The sequence below is a fragment of the Urocitellus parryii genome, chromosome 6 (genome assembly GCF_045843805.1).
Source record: "Urocitellus parryii isolate mUroPar1 chromosome 6, mUroPar1.hap1, whole genome shotgun sequence".
Classification (NCBI taxonomy): domain Eukaryota; kingdom Metazoa; phylum Chordata; class Mammalia; order Rodentia; family Sciuridae; genus Urocitellus; species Urocitellus parryii.
This window is the reverse complement of record NC_135536.1, coordinates 24,307,677-24,330,940: the sequence shown is the minus strand read 5'-3', so window position 1 is coordinate 24,330,940 and position 23,264 is coordinate 24,307,677. Positions and strand designations below refer to the sequence as shown.

The following is a 23,264-nucleotide window of genomic DNA, read 5'->3' as shown; positions in this document are numbered from 1 at the left end:
ATGAGATGGGGGATGTGTTTAAAATATATTTAATTAGGCAAGAGAGATAAGCATCACCAAATATTAGCAAAGGGCAATTGCTTTGCTAAAAATCACAAAGGAAAAATGGATATTATAAGCTGAGGCTTTGAAGAGGGTAAAATAAAAAAAAATAGGAGACTATCTATTCAGTGGAAATCAGCTTTTAAAAATAAACTATAATCTGATTAGCAAACTATTATGTAATGATGCACTGATAGGCTTGTCCACTGATAAGAGGTGAGGGATAAAGGTTTGCTGAATGAATAATAAAAATGGCTTTGACAACTCAGAGTTGATTTTGATCCATTTTGATCTCTTATGTGACTCTTGGCTCTAAATGATTTGAAGAAGAACAAAACCACATGGCCTAATATTTCTAGAGGTGGTTTTATTTGGAAAATTGAAAATGTTATATATATATTAAGTAGAGTCAATCATGGTATTAAATAATATACCTGCTCTCCCATGTTAGCCTCTCAGAAAAAAACACCTACGTGCTTAGTGAGAGATGTGTTGTTAGAGCTGATCATCTTGTGAAATATTATGTGAGCACTTAAAATAATGAAGGTAATATGATAATGGACAGGGTCAAATACCCAAATGATAAAAAACAGTCTCAAGATTATGTAAGTACTATAATTACAACCAAGTGCAAACTGTTTTCTTTTGTGTGTGTGTAGATGGAGGCCAGAGAAAAAGGCAAAGAGCTCAATGGGTGTTCCTGGGGAAATCAATTTACATAATCTTTCAGGTCCTCTAAATAACAGATAGAAAATACGTGGGAAATAGCTGAGCCGAATCAGAGTGCAATCTTGGAGCTTAAAATCATGGACTTTCACAGTTGTAGAGTTTGAACAGATCATCTGAACCACTGTCATACAAGCACACAAAACTCAATAAGCCCCATGTCAGACTTATTACCTTCAAACACTAAAGTGTGCTTCCTTTTCTATCTACAATTTTATGGTCACAAACTTGAGAACTCTGAATCATCCTCTGCTCCTCCCTTAATTCTTCCCCAGATATCAAATGAACCATCAGGTCTTTTTATTCTTTAGGTCCTCGGCACCCACTCCCTCTCTCATTTCTCAGGCTCACTGACCCAGCCCCACCTAGCTCCCACTCTTACCTGTGGGTGATTGCAATGGCCTTTCTCTCCATCCACTGGATACCTCCCTCCACACTGCATAAAGTGAGTTTTTCTCAAATATAGGTATATAGGTGCTTCCCCACTGATCAAAGCAGTCTTTTTAACAACTCTATCAACACTAAAGACATTCTGTTGAAAACTTGATGTGGGACTGTAATAGATTTACTAAATTAGAACTTATATATTCAACTTATATATTCAGGGCAGGGGGCATAACACAGTGGTAGACTACTTTCCCTGGCTCCAGGAATGCCCCAAATGGACAAGCTTATGTGCTCATAAAATAATGAAAAATTTTTAAAAAAAATTATCTGGTAGAAATTGTAGGTGTAATCCTTGAAGTATTTCTGTTACAAAAACAAAAATTCTTATCAGGAAAGTACTGACCTATCTACTAAGATACAAGTATCTTACTATGACATTCAGTATTCTGCAGGGCTCTTACTGCTCTATTTTCAGGGACCATGGTTGCTATATCCAGCTCTTCAGACTCCACACTACCCACAAGGGATCATGCCCTGTTCCCCAAATATACCATGCTCTATCACATCTCTTCCAAATAGAATGTCCTTCCCTCTTTAAAATCAGGAAATTATGGACTTACCCTTAAGATTCAGAATAGGTTAAAAATGCACCTATGACTCATGCTGTGGATTCCCACCTCATTTTGAACATCACTGAATAGGTCACATTGTATTATACCTACAGCGTGCTTCCTAGTACATAAAGGAAATCAACAAGTGCTCTTTTTTAAATTTCCCATGCCATTACATTTATTTTTTACTTACTAAATGTTCTGTTTGTCTCCTAAGGAAAAATTATTTTGACTAGAGTCACTTTATTTTAAGGAGTTCCAAAGCGAATCTTTCTTCATCCGTACTTGTACATTTTTCTTGACAAATCTTACCCACTATTTTTCTTTGTGAAGTTCAAAAAGTTACAATTCTGTATAGAGGTGCCTTGAAGATTAACAGAGTTAATATATTCAGATTTTCCCTGTGCAGTAATATAAAATGATCTGTGCATATATGAAATTCTTATGCCCTTTGAAAGTTGCAGTTTTCTTTATATAGCTTATCTTTTCATACCTTTTTTTTGTTGAATTTATTTCAAGATATTTTATAAATTTTTATTATTTTGTTTGGGATTTCCCCTTTTATTTCAACCTGTTGATTGCTATAATTTAAAAACGCTATTGATTTTTTTATTATGGTAAAATATACATAACAAAAATTTACCATAACTATTTTTAAATATGCAGTCAGTAATGCTAAATAATATTCCATTGCATAGTAGACCATATTTAGTTTACCCATTCAACTGTCAATGGAGATTTGGGTTTTTCTGCAGTTTGATATTGTGAATAATTCTGCTATGAACATAGATGCAAATGTCTATTTAAATCACTGCTTTCAATTCATTTGGGAATATAGCTAACTGTGAAACTACTGGACCACATGATAATTCAAGAGTTAATTGGAGAAATTGCCCTACTGTTTCCACTATAGCAAAAATGTTTTAATTCCTATTAGTAGTTTTCCAGGTTCTCCACATCCTTGCTAATACTTGTTATTTTCTGGTTGTTAATACTATTCATCTTACATTGTATAAAGTTTTATTTCAGTGAGATTTTGGTTCACATTTTCATATCAATTAGTCACCTTAAGTTCATTTTTCATGTGCATATTGCCCATCTGTATACATTATTTGGAGAAATATATACTCAAGGCCTTTGCCCATTTATTTTTCACTTTTTGGCAGTGCTGGGGATCAAATTCAGGGCCTTGTACATGCTAAGCATGAGCTATGTCATCTACATCCCAGCCCTACCCATTCTAAAATGGGTTGATTTTTGAGTTGGAGTCTTTATATATTCTCAATACTAATTCTTAACACATTTATGGTTTGCAAATATTTTCTCCCATTCTATGGGAGAAATTATTATTATTCCACTCAGTTTATGGTGTCTTTTGATGCACAAAATAAATATTCATTTTGAAACCAAATTAATCTACTTTTCAGCAGATGAATGAATGAATGGGAATGACTGCGTGTAGTCCTTTTCATGCTTTTGATGTCATTTCCAAAATTATTGCCAAATCCAATGTCATGAAGTGATTCCACCAAGTTTTCTTCTAAGAGGTGTATGATTTTCGCTCTTATATTTAAGTCTTCAACCTCTGATGAAGTATGTTTTTATATGATATAAGGTTAGTATCCAATGTGATTGATTTGCTTATTGATTTTTAGTTTTCCTAGCAGCTAGTTTTTCTAGCAGTCTAGTTTTCCTAGACTGTCTTTTCACATTAAATAATCTTAGGCCCTGTGTGAATCATTGCATCATTTTTGCAGGAGGACAAGATATCAATTTTTATTTATCTTATTTTAGATCAACTTACTAATTTTAAGGATTTTAAATGAGTTATTTGGGACATGTATATATTTAATTATGTAAATTTTGAAAATTATTGTATACTTTTCCAATATTTTACAACTCATTTCATTTTATTACTTTATTTTAGTAAGAATTTCCAAAACAATGTGGAACAATACTGTGATAATGAACATTTCTATTTTCATGATTTTAGTGGCAAGAATATACGATTTTACAATATATCATGTGTTGTTTTGTTTTTGATAGTTACTATCCTATTTAGAACATTTTGTTCAATTGCTGCCTTAATTAAATTTTTTGAAGGGATACCTCCAGGATATTTCTTAAGTCATGGATAAAATTATATCCTAATTCTACTTTAATTAATTTATGTAATAAATTTTGGTAAGTAGATATCTTTATATTGAAATGCAATACTTCACACATTCCTGGAGTGTTGCATTTAGTCTTTTAATGTAGCACCGATATGTTTATTTGGAAATTTTTATTGATTATTTGTAAGTAAAATAATTATGTTTGCTCATGCTGTGGATTTATCAGGTATTGATATTAAGAGTGCATTGGCTATGTAAGAAGCGAGGAACATCTTAACCTGGGCCACTATAACAAAAGGCCCTAAATTGGGTAGCTTTGTAAATATCAGAAATTTATATCTCATAGTTCTGGAGCCTAGGAGTCCCAAATAAGGGCAGATTCTGGTGGCACCTGGTGAGGGCCTGCATCCTTATGAACATCATCGTCTCATTCAACCTCACAATGTTTTTAACATAACTTACATATAGAAACCATTAAGGGTTTTTTTTTGTCAGCAAGAATATTATCAATGCAGCAAATGCTCTTATTTGGAATGAATGGGAATGACCGAGTGAGGTCCTTTTCTCTGGTTATATTCCTGACTTATCCTCAGTCATGATCATCATTCCTTGTCAGATCCTTTTACCAGGACTTAGCATGTCTGTGTGTTTCAGGCCCTGTCATACTCACCAGGGGTTCTTTTTTACCCAGAAATTTTCTACATAAGAAAGAAAATGAATTTGAACCAGCTTCCACTAAACACACCAGCTATTGAAAATTTACTATAAGAAAGAGAAGGGTATGGCTCAATCCTATGGACCACTTGACCTACGTACTTAAAAAACAATAAGATTTCCTCTCTTGGTGTTTGACAATTTGTCTTCACTCTTTGAGTCCATGTTTATTTTCTCAAAATGCCTCCCTGTAGTAGGGGATTGGCCAGGGCAGCTGTGTGCCTCCCATGTACATCTTCGTCATCAGAAAGGTGCTGGTGGAAGAGGATTTCTGTGGCTCCATATTAAAAAAAAAAAAAAAATTGGTGAAGTGCTCTTGCGGGCTAAAGTTGGATTAATTTATTACATGTTAACAAATCAACTGTACGTGAGTGCAGAATCTTTTAAGGATTTGACAATGGCAGTGTCCATTTGCATCATGCAACTGATTTGGGAGGAAATCACAATTTCTGTGTGTAAAGATGTTCAGTGTTTCCAGATGAAGACAGAAGTTGTGCTGGGACAGTAAAATAAATAAAGTCCCGAAAAGGTACCAAAAAATGTGAGCAGTCTTTCACTTTGAGTTGCTCATTAAAAAAAAAAAAAAGGCAATACTGAAATTTTTCTAGAGTTCTCTATTATATGCATATTAGCTATTTTTGATCTTTAGTACAACTCTTTAAGTTTATTAGGCAGGAGAAGCAGTACCAACTTCTTAACCATGGAAAAACAGAGATGCTGTGAAGATCAATGATTGTTACATGTTATGGAGCATGGTTACAATAGTTGACATGGTTTCCTTTTCTCCTAACTCTATGATGTGTTCTGTGATTGTTATGATTCAGAAGTGAGGTGTCCCCTAAATTCATGTATGAAACAATTCAAGAAGGTTCAGAGGAGAAATGATTGGGTTCTGAGAGTCTTAACCCAATCAGTAAATCAATCCCCTGCTAGGGATTAACTGAGTGGTAACTGAGGTGGTAGAGTGTGGCTGGAAAAGGTCAGAATTGGGACTTTGAGCTATATATTTAAATCTGGCAAGTGGAGTCTGTCTCTCTGCTTCCTGATCAGCATGTGAGCTGTTACCCTCTGCCACACTCTTCCACCATGATGTTCTGCCACACCTGGAGCCCTGAGGAATAGAACTAGGCCTTCTGTGGACTAGGACCTCTAAAACTGTGAGCCTTAAATGAACCTTCCCTCCTCTACAGTTGTTTTGGTTAAGTCCTTTTAGTCACAGCAATGAAAAAGCTGACTAAAACAGTGATTAAGAAATATGTGTCTCATATAACCAAGAGTCATTCCCTTCAAAAGTATTAGCCAACTTTTCCAGAAAAATCATATTTTATGAATTAGAGTCACAAATACACTAAAGTAATCTGTGTATAGCCCCTGGCTCTTCCAAGTGTTGGAGTTCATATAAATCAGGCGTTTAAATCAAAGCTCTTGGAAATAGGCAACTACTTCTCATCTGTATTTCTTTTTGGAGAATATTCAGTACTTAGAAGTCCCTCGATTGCTCTTATTAGAGAAAGAATTTCAAAGTTGCGGAATAAAAGGAGGAAAAGGAAGCAGATAAATGTGTTCTGAACTTCCTCTTTCTTCTAACCTTGTCCTGTGAGATGTCATCAGAGGGAACGCATTTAGAAAAAAAAAAAAATGATTCAACAGAAAGGGCTGCAGAGTAATTATAAAACTATCATCTTCGCTTTTATTTTCACATATTTATATTTTGCCTAAGGGCACATATATACATGGTCTTTGCTCTTGGTTAATACTTTATCAAATAAAATGATAACACTGATATTCTTACATTTGTCACATTGCTTTTCTACCATATATCCCTGTGAAGTAAAATTGAGATGTATTTATTTATTTATTTCTACAGAAACAATTTGCAGTGTGATTTAGGAACTGAGGGTTAACATAAAACAATTTGACTCAAAATGAATGTGATTTTTTTTTTATCTGAGCCTGGTAAAATTTCACTGAAGAAAGATCATTCAAATGTCTTTGTGGTTAGGTTTCTTTTATAAATTGAAAGCCGTGTTCTACTCCATCATAGGAGTCACTGAAGACCCTAACTGATGAGTATTTATAAAGTATTTCCACATGAGGTTAAATGCAAAAAGCTGAGCTGGATTAATGGACACTGTAGTTTCCTATTTCTACATTTTCATTCTATTTCCATGCTCCAATGGTATTGTGAGATATGCAAGAATAGGTGAGGAAATTTCATTGATTAATTCAACAATGTTTATTTTCTGAGCATTCATAATGCCCATAGGTAAATTAAACAGCCTTGTGCTCCAGGAACTTGTAGTACACAGGTTGTGGATTTTCATTTTGTTTGGTGATAAAACTTAATATTTATTTTCTTAAAAACTATGCAATTTCCTAGGACTTATTTTGTTTGGCTATTTAAGAAACCAGCATGACGTGAAAGTTTAATGAGGTAATCTCTGACATAAAGCTCACTGGGTTCGGTGGGTAGAGTAATTATTCATGAACACCTTACTGCCTGACCTTGTTTTACACACTTTACAAGAGAACAGATGACCTCAGATAAAATCATTGTTGTTTAAGTAAGATGAAATGGTTACCCTTTTCATGCTGCCATTTCTATCAGGAAAAGATGGAGTTTCCAGCTTCTTGGCTTTATTTTAATTTTGACCACAGGTTAAAAACCCATTTTCATTCATTTCCTTACCTAGACACAAACTGAGTGTAAGAATTGAGGATTTTAGGAAAACAAAAATAGCCAAATAAAAAGCATAGAGATTGCTAAATCAAACAGATCTGGATTCAATTCCTGATTTCACTAGATAATTTGGTAGAAGATATTTGTAAGTGATTTTGCCTTATTTTATAACCACCCTTACCTTTAAAATGGAGACAGTAACTGTTGCATGATGAATTGTGCTACTCCCAAAATTCATATAGAGCTATGCCTTGGTCTCTGTGGCAACATTTTAAAGAAACCACTGTAGATACCAAAATCCACAGGTGCTGGATTCCTTTGTATACAATGACCTGGTATTTGCATACAACCTGTGAACATCTTTTCATATACTTTTAATTTTCTCTGGATTATTTGTAATACCTAATATAAAGTAAATGTTCTGTCAATAATTGTTATGCTGTGGTGTTTAGGAAAGAAGAAAGTCTGCACATGTCTAGCACAGATATAATTTTTTAAAAATATTTTGATTTGCTGTTTGTTGAATCTGTGAGTACAGAACCCACCGATATTTGAGGCCAACTTTACTGAGACATAGTCTTCAACATTTTAGAATGTGACAGTAGTTGGTCATGGTGGCACATGCCTGTAATCTCAGTGGCTCCAGAGGCTGGGATAGGAGGATTGAAAGTTCAAAGCCAGTCTCAGAAACTTAACAAAGCCCTAAGTAACTCAGTGAGTTCCTGTCTCTAAATAAAACACAAAAAAGGGCTGAGACTATGGCTCAATGGTGAAGTACCCCTGGGTTCAATCTGTGGTACAAAAAAAAAAAAGTAACTGTATTCTGGAGCTATAGTCATTAAAGACAGAATTAGGTTAAATGAGATCAGTAGAGTAGGATTTAATCAAATACGACTGGTATCTTAGAAGAAGAGGAAAATTAGGACATAGGTAGGTTCAGAGGGAAGGCCATGTTTAGACCCAGGTGAGAAATGGCTATCCACCAGTCAAGAAGGGAGTATTCAGAAGAAACTAACTCTGCTGACATTTTGATCTTGGACTTCTAGCCTCAAAATTGTGAAAAAACAAATTTCTGTTGTTTAAGCCACCTAAGGTGGCTGTAGTACTTCCTTATATAGCCCTAGCAAACTGATAATATAGCAACAATATCTCAAGTGGAGATATAGGGATTTGAAATACTATATTGAATACTATCATATAGAGTAAATAGTTCATATATATAGCTAATGTGAATATTGATATTAGTATTACCATTAGTATTAGAATTACTATTGCTAAGCAGAACCAAAGAGTTTGTAAAAGAAATAGTTGTCCCAAAGAAAAAAAAGACACTTATGAAAATTCCTTTAGGAAAGAAAGAATTTGATTATGTCCCTGGAAACTTTATTTTTAGATCAATTATAGTGTCTAAAATATGGCATACTCTACCACCTATCATCTTTTTGCTTAGAAGTCTCATGGAATCTATGAGCAACAATACTTCTATGTTTACCTGTGCAGCATGTTTCTGAAGTAATGTATTTCTGCAAAACATCATCACCCCCAAAGACAGAATCAGGGTATACATGTCAGTATTCATAAATGTATTCAGAAACTATGTATGATTTTTATTTTATTTAAAGTTTGGGAAAATGAGAGTGTACATAATGTAACACGGAAATAAGACATCTTGATAGTTGGTATCAGATTTAGACACAACATAATTATTTGTTTCTTCTTCATTACTCCTGGAAAATCCATGATAGCATTTCTATCAATGACTCTAACCAAACATTTGAAGGAACCTAGTATATCCCTGAAGAATGGTTATTGTTGATCCTATTTACCACCAGAAATTTTAGTTAGTTTACAGCAAAGTATTGAGTTAGTTGGTAAAATTTTATGGGTTTTATGTTTTTCTCCTACCAGCTCCTCTGGCATGGTGGCATGGTGGCATGGTGGCATTGGATAGAATATAAAAGGCCTTCACTGCATGCAAGTTTGAGTTTCAGTGTTACTGAGCACACTTAATATTACACTGAACCAGTACTGGCTCTGCTGGGAAGTCTTTGAGTTGAAACCTTGTTTCTGGGATCCTAGGACATGCTATGCAATATTGCCTCTATAAATCTCAGAAGGTAATGGGTTTGGGTTTAATGCCCATTTAGTTTTAATCATTCTTCCTTCAAGAGAGGGAAGAGATTGCCCCAGATGGAGGGAGCCCCCACTTGCCTGAGCCACCTTTTAAGAAATGGAGCCTGGCTGTCCCTGAGTATGTATTTGATTCTCAGGTATTGTCAGATTCTCAGTTTACTAAACACCAAATATACTATTTTATTTTTATTTTTTTTTTTACCAAAGAAAAAGGATATTCTTAAAAATAGGGGGAAAAAACCCTTTCTCTTTAAGGTTCATTTTTTTTCAGCTTTCCTTCCTTTAAGAGTATTTTATTATTGGTTTTGACTTATTTTTAAAAATTCAAAGAGGCTGACTAGATCAGTAGGCCATCCATTCAATAAACTCATCAGAGAGCAGTTTGTAAAATTCGTATCTCTTACCCGATGCTCCCTTGTGACTCCCTCTGAAATTTCTTTTTTGCAGTTTTCTATCTGTCATTCACCCTTCTCTCCTCCTTGCAGGGCTCTGGGGAGGAGAGCTAGGGATTCTGTTAGGGAGTTTCACCCCACGGGTCAGCAGGACACCCTGTCCTGGGGAGAAAAGTTCAGAGTTAAGACAGAGAGATCTGATTCTATTTTCTGCTCCACCACTGAGAACTACATCAGAGTAGTTGAATTTCTTTGAGCCTCCATTTTCTTGTTAAAATAATAACAAAAATATTTGCCACTAAACCTTCAGTGACTATTGAAAAAAGAGGCATCAAATGAGATACTACCAAAGAAGGCAATTTGAAAACCAATCAATGCTATGGAAATGCTAATTCTCACTGTCAAGAGAAAATGCACAAGATGCAGCCCAAATAGCTAGGGAGACAGAGGTAGAAGGAAACCATAGAACAAACCAACTAGTATAAATCAAGAAACTATATTCTTCGGACCATCAGTCATTATGAGATTCTGGAGCTTTATGCCTCCATTATCTAGAAGAGATATTTGTCAGTTTCAAAAGCTACAAGTCTTTCCAGTCTTTCCATTTTGGTTTAAATAGCTCTATGGTAATTGATATGAATAAAAGATAGTTTTAATTTTATAGCAATAACTATATCTACCGGCAGAGTTTATTTTATGTCATTGATGGTCTATCTATTTTCCAAAAGGACTTGACAATTTATAATAAAGAACACAATTGTGGAGAAGCTTGATGAAGGAGTACTCAGAAAGAGGGAACCTAAAACAACAGAGGAAGCCACCTACACATTACTTCATGAGATTTTAGACTGTATTCGCAGGCCATCTTCAAGAGCCTCAGCCTGATGTCCTGTTTCTCATCCTACTTAATGTACCTCATGGTTTGCACTTGAAGTATCACACTCATTTTTATTTATTATTTTCAATGTGATATACTTATATACAAATAATTTATCTAGTTCAGTTTAAATTTAGGAGTCTTGAGCTTCCAAAACTTATTTTAACACCAATAGAAAATCATTGTAGGGAACTTTGGCACATTAAAATATATACATATATATTTCATATGTATACACACATACACATATATATTTTATATGTAGATATATATACACAAACACACATGTCTATATCTTTGAGTATTTTCCTGAAGCTATTTAACCTCTAATTATATAATAAGCAAAATAATAAAAAAGTTACAGGTAGTCAATTTTATTTTCTGATTAAATTTCTCTTATTTTCCTACTTACACACATGCATGGGTACACACATGTACATATGTACATACGTGCACACATATACTTCTATATATTATTTTTATATTTAGAGTGAATCTTAAACAAGACCATAATCCTATTTCTGTGAATCATTTCCCCCCAAAAAATGTGATCTGTTGTTTGGATATGAGACTGGAAATAGGAACAATGTCATAAAAGCAGGGAACTGGAGTTTAGAAATCAAAACAAAAAACCAATAATAACTATCCAAATGTTCCTAAACAAGGAAAAAGGTTATTTGCCCTCAGAAATTAAATTCCATTAAGATAAGCTGTAAAATACACCAAAGTTTTAAGAATCTTGGGAAAATATGTGACCTAGAAGAAAATGTATCCTTATTCTCTTAAAGAAGTCACATAACATCTGCTTCATCAGCTTATTGCTATTATATTAAACAGCTCTCTCAAAGTCCTTCAGGACTGTGCTGCATCCTTAGACCCCTTTCTCTTGCCATCATCTCTTCCCCATTACACACATGTGCACAGAGAACAGATACCAGCACACATGTCCATCTGCTTAACCCCAGCTCTGCCAGGGTCACCACCAGTTCCATCAGAGTGAGTGAGTGGCTAGTCAATTATCAAACAATAAGTCAAACCCATTATTTGTGGGTTGTGGGTTAAATAACATATCATACTTGTTAACATCTTTGAAGGAAGATGAGCTGTATTCACTTAATCCTGATTAGTGGGGACGGTGTAGAGATTCCATTCCTGAAATACTTTGTTAGAACTCAGCAAAGCGACTTCAGCTGATTGAAAACATGCAAATGCCACAGTGTTAAACAAATGGCCCAGGTGTTATTTTTTTCTTCAGATAAATTGATCATTTTTGCTATCAGGAAAGATAGTTGCATGGTCCTGATTATTAATGTAGTGTGATCTCAGCACTGACATTCTGAACTCAGTTGAGAAACCAGGAATCATTATTTCTTGGCTCTCAGGAGAAGTTATGTGATGTGGTATTACATGACTTGGAAATAAAAAAACCCTTAATGGATATAAGGAGGGTTCTTAGAGTTCCTGAGATGTTTCCCTCAAATTTATTTGTAATCCATACTTTAAAGTAACAACTTTTTAAAATTCGAAAATAAAAGTGAAACAACTTTATTATGTTCCCTTTGGGACTCTAGGCATTTTATATGAATTAACAGAAAGTGTGTGTTTATTTCTAAAAACCATGAAAGATATAAAAACATAAAAAATAAGGAGAAAAAAATCACATTATCAGAGTAGAAAATTGCAACTATTAGTTAACTTCCTCTAAAGCCAGCATCAGGCTATGGAAACACTCAGGGTCTTTATTCACCCTGAATAGAAAGCTCAGTCCAGAGAACAGATGTTTTAATACTGCTTTCTGCATAGTAGAATAAGCCTTATACTAAGCGCTTTTTATCTTTTATTCCCTTTTCACCTATAGAGTTAGAATTATCTAACATATATAACATGTATATATGTATATATGTATGCATGTATATATGTATATATGTATATATATATTTTTTTAATTTTTATATGCAGATTTCAGGTGATGGCTTTGTGTTCATTCTGTTTTGGTATTGGAAGAAAAAGTGAAAAGAGCTAAATTTGGACAGCTTTGCCCCACTGGTCCAGTTTATTGTGCAAAAAAAAGTTGCATTTGCAGGTAGTGAGAAAAGACTTATAGACTGGTGGCTCAGGCTGGGGACTTAAAGAAGGTACCACTGATTTAAGTGAAATATCTGAGCCTCTGTTCTATAAAACTGTTAACAAAGGAAATGTCCCATATGAATGTAGGGAACTTTCATCTAACAAATTTGTATAATCTTTGCAAATTGTAAAGTTCTATGTATATTATTATTTTTTTTTTGCAATGAGTTTTTCACTTTGTTTATTTGTAGTAACAAAATACACCTCTGTGGCAAAATCCACTATGTGGCACAATTCACTATGTAATTAGGATAGAATAGGGTAAGATTTTATAAATTATCATGAAATGTCACAGGCTGATTTGCATTTTTGGTGATTTTATACATTAATCACTGAGTAACCTTCAGTTTTCCAAATAAAGAAAGAAGGGAGCAATGATGACATTTGTAATATCTACAGAAAGGGACTTATTTAAATTCTTTACAGATGGAGAGATATCAAGGGTAAATCATTATACCCACATTTCTAATTTTAAGAAGATTTGATAGTGTTTGTGGATGGTAAGAAGCCAACATTGTTTTGAATATAGCCTTCATCATAAGCTTTCCTTACTACAGTCCCAAATTCTCCAGATGACTGTGGGAGGCTTTCCAGAGACCATCCCCCAAAGATTGAGAAATTCATAAAAGGAAAATAATGTCATGCTACATGTAATACATAAACTCACCAAATTGGAATGATTTGGATAGTGACCTTTCAAGGAGGACAAATGACATTCTATATATACATCAGAATTTAATGTGGCTTTATTCTTTACAAAGATGACATATGACATATACTCCTAATTCTAGCTCAAAGGAGTATATTATTTCTAAGCAAGCTGCATAACTCATCTCTTCTTCAGCTAGCATAATCCCACCCAATATTTTCTGTAAACTAGCCCTGATAATAAATGTGGACCAGTGCTTGAGATTTTTAGTAACTGCTAAAGATATCTGAATGGTTGTCTAATGTTGTTTTAAAAATAGTCTTAAAGGTTGGAACATGTTTGCTGGGATATTCACAAGAAAATCTAGTGCCAAATGTTCTTTGGACTTTGAGCTGAGTAACATATGGAGTAACAGGCAGGAAACCATGAGGGCTACATTGGGTAGTCTATTTTGTCTACTAAATTGAAATATTTTTCCCCAAATCAGAATTTAAACTTAAATTTGCTTCTTGAAATAGGCTTTTTACATTTTTAAATACATATTTTTCTTTGTTTTTCTTTCTATTTATTTTATAGATAATTTCATATTCATATATTCTTGGTAGCCTCTTGTTTCACACTGAGAAGAGGAAATTCATGAGTAAATAATAAAAAACACTGATAAACCCACTAGTTGTAACTGATGATACCACTTCTCATGTTAAAAGTTCATTTTCTGGGGATTATTTTGCTATGTCTCATGTAGTTTGGAAAAGGAATTTGAAACTGTTGTTCTAATACCAGATACATTCTACCACTAGAGGAGAAAAACTTTCATTTTTAAAGAGCTTGGAAATAATTTTAGTCACCATGCTTATGGCAACATAATAGGGAAATAGGCAAAAACTTTCAGTCTTACAAGTTGAACATTCCTAACACAAAAATCCAAAATCTGAAATGCTTTAATACCTAAAACTTTTTGAACATTGACAGGGTGTCGCAAGTGGAAGATTCTACCTGAAATCATGTGATAAACTCTAATCCAACTGTAAATTACCTTCAAGTTATGTGTATAAGTTGTTATAAAACAAATAAATTTTATATTTAGACTTGGGTCCTGTCTCCAATATATCTTAGTATGTATATGCAAATATTCCAAAATTTAAAAAAAAATTATATCAGAAACACTTCTGGCCCTAAGTATTTCAGATAAGGGATACTGCCCTATATAACTTGGTTTTCTCAGGGCATAACGTTGTCTTCTGTGGGTGGAGAAGGCACGGGCATGAAGAAATGGTGCCTTTTGGCTTCCTCATTACACTGATTTTGGTGAGGCATCTCTGGAAAAGTTCTCTGCTCCACTGATCAGAACCTTCTGAGAGCCAAGAGGTGGGGGACAAGTTCTTTATCTCATGTCTGTCCTAGCCAGGACGGAAAATTAATTCTGCTGTTGGGAAGGACAGAGAAGTTGTTTGTCACAGTGTACCAAAGCTCTTCGACACAGCACATAATTTGCCCTCCACTAATATGCAGCAAGAACTACGGATGTTAGGAATGTCTCTCACTAACATCTGCTTTCTTATTCATTTCTTTTACTTCCTTTTACTGGCAACTTTAATTTGAGGTGACAGATGCCTTCTGAGGCTTTGGAAGTCATCCCTCTCAGTAACCAAATCCTGTCCTGTGGGGGACGTTTCCTCTCTGCAGCTGTTCTGTGAAGCCTCAGCAGTGTGCTGGAGTTGGCAATGCGCTGTACAGTGCCCTGACATCTCGCTCTCTCCTTGCCTTCACAGCTGGCGCTACCTACATCTTTGGGAAAAGTGGTGGCCTCATCCTCTACACCTGGCCGGCCAATGACAGGCCCAGCACGCGCTCTGACCGCCTGGCAGTGGGCTTCAGCACCACAGTGAAGGATGGCATCTTAGTACGCATCGACAGCGCTCCAGGTCTTGGAGACTTCCTGCAGCTTCACATAGTGAGTACCCGGCCTTGGCCTGCCTTCTCTTGTCTCCCTGGTGGTCTGAGTTGGTGAGTCAGATAAATGCCTCGGAACACTCTACAGGACTCAGCAAAGGTGCACATGCTTCATAGGAATTGCCTTCTATTATGTGAACCATCACACTCATACGTGCTTCTGTGATAAAAAAATTAAAAACTCTCCCCTCTGTTCCAGGAATATATATATAGAAAAAAAAAAAAAACTCTTCTCTTTCAAACTCCCTTTCCCAACCTTGTGGTTTGGCCTGCAGATAAACATCTAGCAGATCACTTGGGTGCAGACAATAGATTTACAAGGTATGGTTCAACTTACTTGGTACAAATAGCAAAGCTAACTGGAATGTTCATGATTTCCTGGGCTGGGGTTTGGCAAACCTATAAAGGGCCAAGGAGGGACTCACAGGCTGGTTATATAGTCTCTATCAGAGTGACTCAGTTTTGCCATAGATAATACATCTTTTTAGTGCACCAGACCGAATTTCAGTGAAAATTCCTTTACCAAAATTAGCCACAACTGTAGTTGGTGACCCTTGTCCTCAGACGCAAATATCACTGTAGAGGTAGATATAAAGAATGTGTGATAAAAACTGATGTCAGTGCTTCAGAGTGGGTGGGGCTGTGTTTCAAAGGAAATAGCACAATGACCAAGAGTGTTATTCATGCATATTGCATATCTGACATTTTGCTTTATGTCTTGTATGTATGAACTCAATAGGACTGTACTTTCAGTCCCTACAGATCTTAAGAAAATACTGCAAGTCTAAGAAACTAAAATGATTTGAAGGAAAAAAAACTGCTTTGTTATAAGGATAGGAAATATTTTTATAGCAACAATTAACCCATTTTATCACCTGTGCAGTCTGCAGCTAAGAAAGTAGGCTAAAGATATGATTCTCATCTATAAGCACCCCAAGTGCAGCCACCAACAGCAATGAGAGGAATTGTTCTCATTAGTTAGCAATGACAAAGCTAGAAAGAATGGATTTAATTTGGAGCAATAAGAATTCAGTTTAAATAGCAGGGGAAAAACAGCAGTTAAGAAAAAAGATCAACTGGGGATTAGTACCAATCTGTAAAAAGAAGAAAAAAAGGAACACTGACTGGAGATTCTTGAATCAGAGTCTGCTGATATTCAGTTCCAGGGATAGAAGCAGGACTTAAGATTTCATTGCTGGGCTCTAGAGTTGGAGAGTTGGAAGTGTTCATCTCTAGCACTTGCTCCTCCGACAAGCCTTGGAAGTGGGAGCAACTCAAGTTTGAGACTAGAGCTGGAAGCTTGTCTGGCCCAGTAGGAGCCAGAGCAGAGCAAGAGTCTACTTACAAATGCAAGAAGGGATTGTTTAGAAGTGATGGCCTTCAAAATGTAGAAGAGGAGTCTTAAAGATTTGAGTTGCAAATTTTAAATTCTGAGATGTTTTAAGAGCTATAAGGTATAGCAAGCCTGAGCATAAACATTTTAAAAAGCCACACCAAGGAGCAAAGAGAAAGGCAGCCATAGTTCTATAGTTTATCTTTATTTGGTCTCTAAGAACCACCATAATTTACAGAACTCTTGGAGATTTATGCTGCATATAACTTAATGACTATTTCATGGCAGCTATAACTAGGATATTATCACCAGTTCACTTGCATTTTCATAGTGATTTATCTTCTTTTTTTGTTCAGTGTGACTTGCTCAGAAAAAATATGATTTGGCATGGCCATGAGCATCTTTTTGAGTCAGCTACTGTGCTACTATTTTATCCAATTCTCCCCCATTCACTTTTAAGAAAGAGGTTTTCTTATTTTCTGACAGTTTGCTTGGAATTGCTGATGTTTTTATAAAATGGATGTGTGAATACTAAGAACTTCTAGGAGGAGCTAGGATACTCTGGTATATTGTATTATGACATTATAACTTTGTCCTTTCTTAAGTGTTTTGAAAAAAATGAATTCTTCTAAAACATACTTTAGGGTTCAAGTATACATTTGTTTGTATTCATTAGTGTGTGTACTCTGTTTAAGCATACATATTAGGTTTTGTGGTATATCACTTTGTTTATAAAAAGCAAAAATAGTAGAAATTTTTCATCACAATATGTAGAACCATCTTGGGGTGCTACGTACCTACTCCAGTGAAGCTATGATTCCCTAAACATCCTGGGAAATTCCAGTAGATTTTCCTACAAATCTTGGGTTAGAAAATTATATCATCTGCCTGATCTTTTCAAAAGAAAAGACAAAGGGACGCTACAATATAAAAAATTCATGGTGAACCTGACCTATGCATGACCCTCTCAAGCACGGGGCTCCTTCATTGGTCTAGTTGTGTGAAACCATGTTGTATTTCTTTGTGGATTATCTCTTTCTTTATACTCCTTATCACAATTGAAAATAAAGTAACCCAAGTAGACTGCAAGGACTGAATAAAAAATTAGTCTCTTATTTTGGACATATATGTAGATATATCAGGGAAATAAAGCCATGGATATCTATTAAGGTACTTTGATAAGACTGTTACAATCTGTAAAAGGTGGTTTTGTTTGTTGAATGGTTTTTGTTTGTTGAAAATTACTTGAAAGGAAAAGAGCTTGGGGTCATCAGCAAAAGTGAAAATGATTGGGCAGGAAGCAAAAGATTTTACTCCACCTTGCCATTTGCCTACAAGAAGAGAACTTGCTGGGAAAACAAAAGAAGTGATGGCAGTATTCAGAGGAGATGCAAGCTTGTGGCTTTATTTATTTAGGGCTGCTTTAAAAGAATACCTGTGATTTGATAATTTGTAAATAATAGAAATTTATTTATCCATTTGGGAGATGGGGAAGTTCAAGAAGATCAAGATGGCAGCAGGTGAGAACTTGGTCTTGCTGCTTCCATGAGGATGACTTGAACACTCTCCTCTAGAGGAGAGGTTGCCATGTTTTCACATGCAGCAGAAGAACAAAAAAGTGAACCTACTCCTGTAAGTGCCCCCCCCCCCACCCCATACCTTTGGAAGTACTGGGAATTGAACCCAGGGGTGTTCTGCCACTTAGCTACATCCTCAGCATTTTTTTTTTCTGAGACATGGTCTCTCTTAAGTTTGAGGCTGGCTTTGAACTTGCAATCTTCCTGACTCTGCCTCATGAGTATCTGGCAATACAGGCATGCACCCTTGTGCCTGGTGCTGCAAAACAGCTTATAATGCTGTTAATCTGCCTGTAGAAAGACCCTGACTCTCAACACTATTGCATAGGGTATGGGTGACACATCCAGACCATGGGAGGGGGATAAATTCCTGGGAAAAGGAAAAAAAGGACAGGAATTTGCCTACACACATACACCAGCAGGGACTATATGGGAGTGAAGCTTCATTCTTTGAGTATGTGTGTTAACTGTGGAAAGAACTCTAGTGGTACCTGTAATGGTGGTCAGGCTAATAAAGTTGTTTTAACAACAAAGTATGAATGAAAATATGTGTGTGTGTGTGTGTGTGTGTGTGTGTTGTGTTGTGTGTATGAGAGAGTGAGAAAGAGAGAGAGGAAAACAGCAAGAGAGAGAATCAAACAAAATCGAGACAGAGAAGAGAAAATTTGTGTCTAATAAATTGGCAACTTTTAGAAATTCTTGAGGTGTTCTGTGTGGCTTCAACACTGTCACTGGAATAATTCATTTTTATTCCCAAGTTAGCTTATTTGAAGGAAGTGAAAATGTTTTTCCAAGAATACCCAGGAGTCTGACTCTGAGGTCAGCACCCATCCTAGAATAGTGCACAGCAGTAATGGCAGATGGATTTCATCCTGCTAGACTTTCACTCTCTTGCTTTGAGCTTTACACTGGAAAGATTTGTGCAGGCAGCAGAGATTCCAGCAGGTTGGAGATCCAGCCTTTACTCGATTTGTCTGCTGCAGGTGGGAAGTGGGCCATTGTGGATGTACAATGCACAAGTATTACACCTCTTCTAAGCTATACACATGATTTGAACTTTCCCTCTTCTCTTCCTGTCTTCTTGAAATCCCCACACTTTAATTACTGTTTAGGAAAATAGGTATCTTCTTAAACTCATGCTTCATTGGAAGTACCTTAAATTGTTGACTAATTAGTTGAAAGCAGTCAGTCTTGTCGTAATCCTTCTCACAGCAGGCTAAGGTCAGCTGCTGTGACAGAATTTGAGTTTTGATGGGAGAGTGGGAGTGAATGAAGAGTAAGTGGCCATGACTAATTTGAGGACATGCAATATTGTGTCAGATGGCAGGAATGGGTAGAGAAAGCTTGGACAAAATTTAGGTATGCCCTATGGGAAATAATTGGGACAGAGAAAGAAAAAGGCACCAAATTGAGTTGGGTAGGTGCTGTTAGCATGATTTTTCTTATTTCATGATTTATTAGATTATCTGTCGTCCTGGTGAAGTCTCTTGCCTTTTTTTATACTTTCTTTTTAACCTAAAGTCTTCTCATTTATTTGTTCCTCTTGGGAGTTAAATGGCCATTGACAATCAGTGATAAACAAGATAAGAATTGGATCATTTAAAAAATAAATCAGAGAAGGCCAAGAGATCAAAATAATTTGGAAATCACTTATTTCAAATTAACATTTCTTTGCTTTTGGGTTCACCGTTCCATGATGCAGTGCTTTCTGTATCAATTATGACTCATGATATTAATGAAATCATGAATGGAATGTGTTTGAGAAAGGCAAAAAGTCCTTTGTTGAAGTACATGTGCATGAAATGAGATTCTGTGGAGGGAGGGTATCTTAGGGCACAGGGGTTTCTTTTTTGCTAATTATTATTTCAAATATAAGTTTGCTGCCACCTAAATCTATTGTTGAGCGATTAATCTGCTTAATATTTGGAGAACAGCTGCTGTTACTTGAGAGTGACATCTGCTCATTGACCCCACATCAAGGCTTCATAGAGCCGTGTCCCTTTTCACTCACCTTCATTTATACCAAAAGGGAAACAGTGAATAGGACCAGAGAAAAGATCACCATGAAGTGCTTACTCTTGATATCACACAGCTCTTGACAACCTCCTTTCACCACCTACAAAATAGAGGGTCGAGCAGAGCTGGGCAACAATTAGCTTCCCTTCATGTAGTCAATGCTGAGTGTAAAAAAGACATCCTATTAATTTCTTTCTCCCTGTGTGTAATTTACAGTAAATCCTCTTAGATTCATTTTTTAATTATGAGCCTTTCAGGAACAGTGAAAATTTATGTGTCAAGGCATCTGTTTTGTTTGACAAGAATCTATAACCTTTCCCAACACTTTCTGTCCTGACTGATCATGTACATGCTTGGATAATACCAAGCAGGGAAGACGAAAGAGTGCCATCCAGACAGGCCTCTTTTTCATAAGGGCAAAATACTCTCCTTGCAAAAATCAGGCCCTCCAAATAAGAGACTGGTGATATTCTCTCAGCGTCAGATGTGAAGAAATTGGGTATTTGTTAAGTTTGGTTTGTATAATATGGTTTTCCATAATTTATTGCATTCAAAGAGACTCCTGGAGAATAAATGGGAACAGAACTGAAATATGACAAATGGTCGGCTCTTTACATCTATTGCATCTATAAATTACCAGGCTGAAGGCATCATCTTGGTCACTCTATATGGGCTATTTGCAGTAAACCATCAACATCTGCCAGGTTAGTCCTTAGTGTCGTTAGGTTGCTGTTAACTCAGATTCATCTCTGGGTTTGGCCATTGACGGAACTGGATTGGACTTAGGAACTGTTTTTAGAGGAATCTCCAATGGAGTACAGAGGAATGTTAGTGGTGTTTTTGAGACTGGTAACGTAAGTAAAGAGGGAAAGAACAAGAAAACAACAAAGGTGTCCAACTGATGCAATTTCATTTCCCACAGAGTGCTGTGCACTGCATGTTGGCTCTGTATTTCCTTTCATTGCTATTTGTTCTTAGTGAAAAAGCCCTCTTTGGGTTTTCTGGGCTTAGGAGATTTTCCAGATCATTAGCCACTTGTGCAGAGAGGGCCTGCTGGGCATCCTCCCTGCAGCTTCCAGCTTCGCTGTGCATCCCAGCAGAGTTGGACGAGAAGGTGGGAGAAGGCAGTGGAAGTGGGGATGGACAGATGTGAGGCTTATGTAAGCTGGACCAGAGGCAGCTTTGCGCCTGGGAATGGGTGTGTGCTTCCTGAGATCTTTATGAGTCCCAAGATATTTCTATCTAAATCTCTTCACTTTGATTCCACGCTTGTTTTTTCGAGGCAGCATGCCACAGTTGAAAGAGACCCTTAATTTGAAACCAAAAGATTTAGATTCAGGTCCCATTTCTGTTGACTCTGAGCAAATCACTCTGTCACTCAGAGCTTTGGCTTCCTCTTCTTTTAAATGGGTGTGGAAATATTATGTTGCAGGCTTCTGCTGAGGATCAATTGAAGTAAGCTATTTAGAAGCTGTTATCAGCAAAGGACCGTACAAATGTAGCGTGGTCGTTTTCTTGAAAAGTTAGACAGTAGTTAATGCCTGCCTTAGGGTAATGACTGTGTAAATGTGCACCTACACACATGCATACACATATACTCACACCAAAAAACAATAATGATATGTTTTACAGTAAAAAGTAAAGTTTCATTTTAAGTTTTCTATGTACATAAGTTTTCTATGACCATTTTTGCAAAGGAAATTCCATCTTATCTGGTCAAAAACAAATTTTTCATTTTAGATTTACATTTGAGATTTTGGAGCTTAAGATGAAGACACTTTACCCCTGGATTAGGTCAACAGGGTAAATGAATCTTTGTCATTTGCTTAGTGTCTCATTATGTTGTGTGAGGTCTCCATACCTTGTTTCAGGGAAATGTTCAATTCCTCTCTTCTCCAGTCTATATCACTCCCCAAATCTCCTAAGCTCACCAGTGAATGTGTAACCTACCCTGGTCTGATGTCCTGCTCTTGTTTTATTAATCATGAAGAAGGGATTAAGCAACTTTGCAAAAAGGAGAGGAGAAGGAAAAGGAAAGGAGGAGAACAAGATGACAATAACCATCACCAACATCACTAATAACCACACCAACCATAATAACAGCAGCAAAAGAAAAGGAAACCCTTCTAGATAGGCTAATATGAAACTGGTTTAATCCCACCAAGGTACCAACTGAATATAAAAGGCTCAGCTCTACACTTGGGGATTATAGAGCACCAGAAAGATCATCAACTGGCCCAATGTCCTCAAGTGGGTACATGGAGAGTGTGGACAGAGGAAGCAGCTGCTGCATTTTTAGCAAGTTTACTAGAATCCTAAAACAACAGATCTAAAGAAAAATATTTTATAGATTTCAGTTTCCCAAAAAATGAAGGCAAATAAATTATAAATTTAATATGCAGATGAAATGTACAATAATGCCATCATCGAAATTGAGTTGACAAAGTGTGTAGAAAATATCATGCCTGGTAGGCAGTTATGAGAGGCAAATTCGAAATGCCCATATCTTTCTCATTTATCATTTACATCAGTGCCTCTTACACTGTCATGTTTCAGAATCCTCAATGCATATATAATGTGAATTTTGAAAAAGTAAGATTAAGAGAATTTAGCTCATAAGCTTCATTCATTGTATTTAAATTGAGAACTTTGTACCAGGCAAACTGTTAGGTGTTGGCAATGTGTGTCAATCTTGGCTAACATAGAGCTAACAAACTTGAACAAACCTAAAACTTAAGAGATGAAAATACATTTTCTACCCACAATGAGGTAACTATATGAAATTCCTATATGGCCCCTGGACCTGTTCTGAGTTTTCAGTCATGCCTAGATTCTAATATTGTTGCTACTTTAATTTTTCTTGGGCTGGGGATGTGGCTCGAGTGGTAGCATGCTCGCCTGGCATGTGTGTGGCCTGGGTTTGATCCTCAGCA

The 23,264-nt window shown here is 36.1% G+C and overlaps 1 protein-coding gene across 16 annotated transcripts in view; it reads left to right on the top strand.

The window, feature by feature from the left end:
- The window catches only part of Nrxn3 (neurexin 3), a 1,484,695-nt gene that overhangs the window by 1,105,128 nt on the left and 356,303 nt on the right, over positions 1 to 23,264 (top strand). For all 16 annotated transcript variants that reach the window (XM_077800321.1, XM_077800320.1, XM_077800323.1 and 13 more), the window contains one exon: positions 15,225 to 15,406. In XM_077800321.1, coding sequence (XP_077656447.1) covers positions 15,225 to 15,406 — 182 coding nt within the window. The remainder of the gene's footprint in view (positions 1 to 15,224; positions 15,407 to 23,264) is intronic.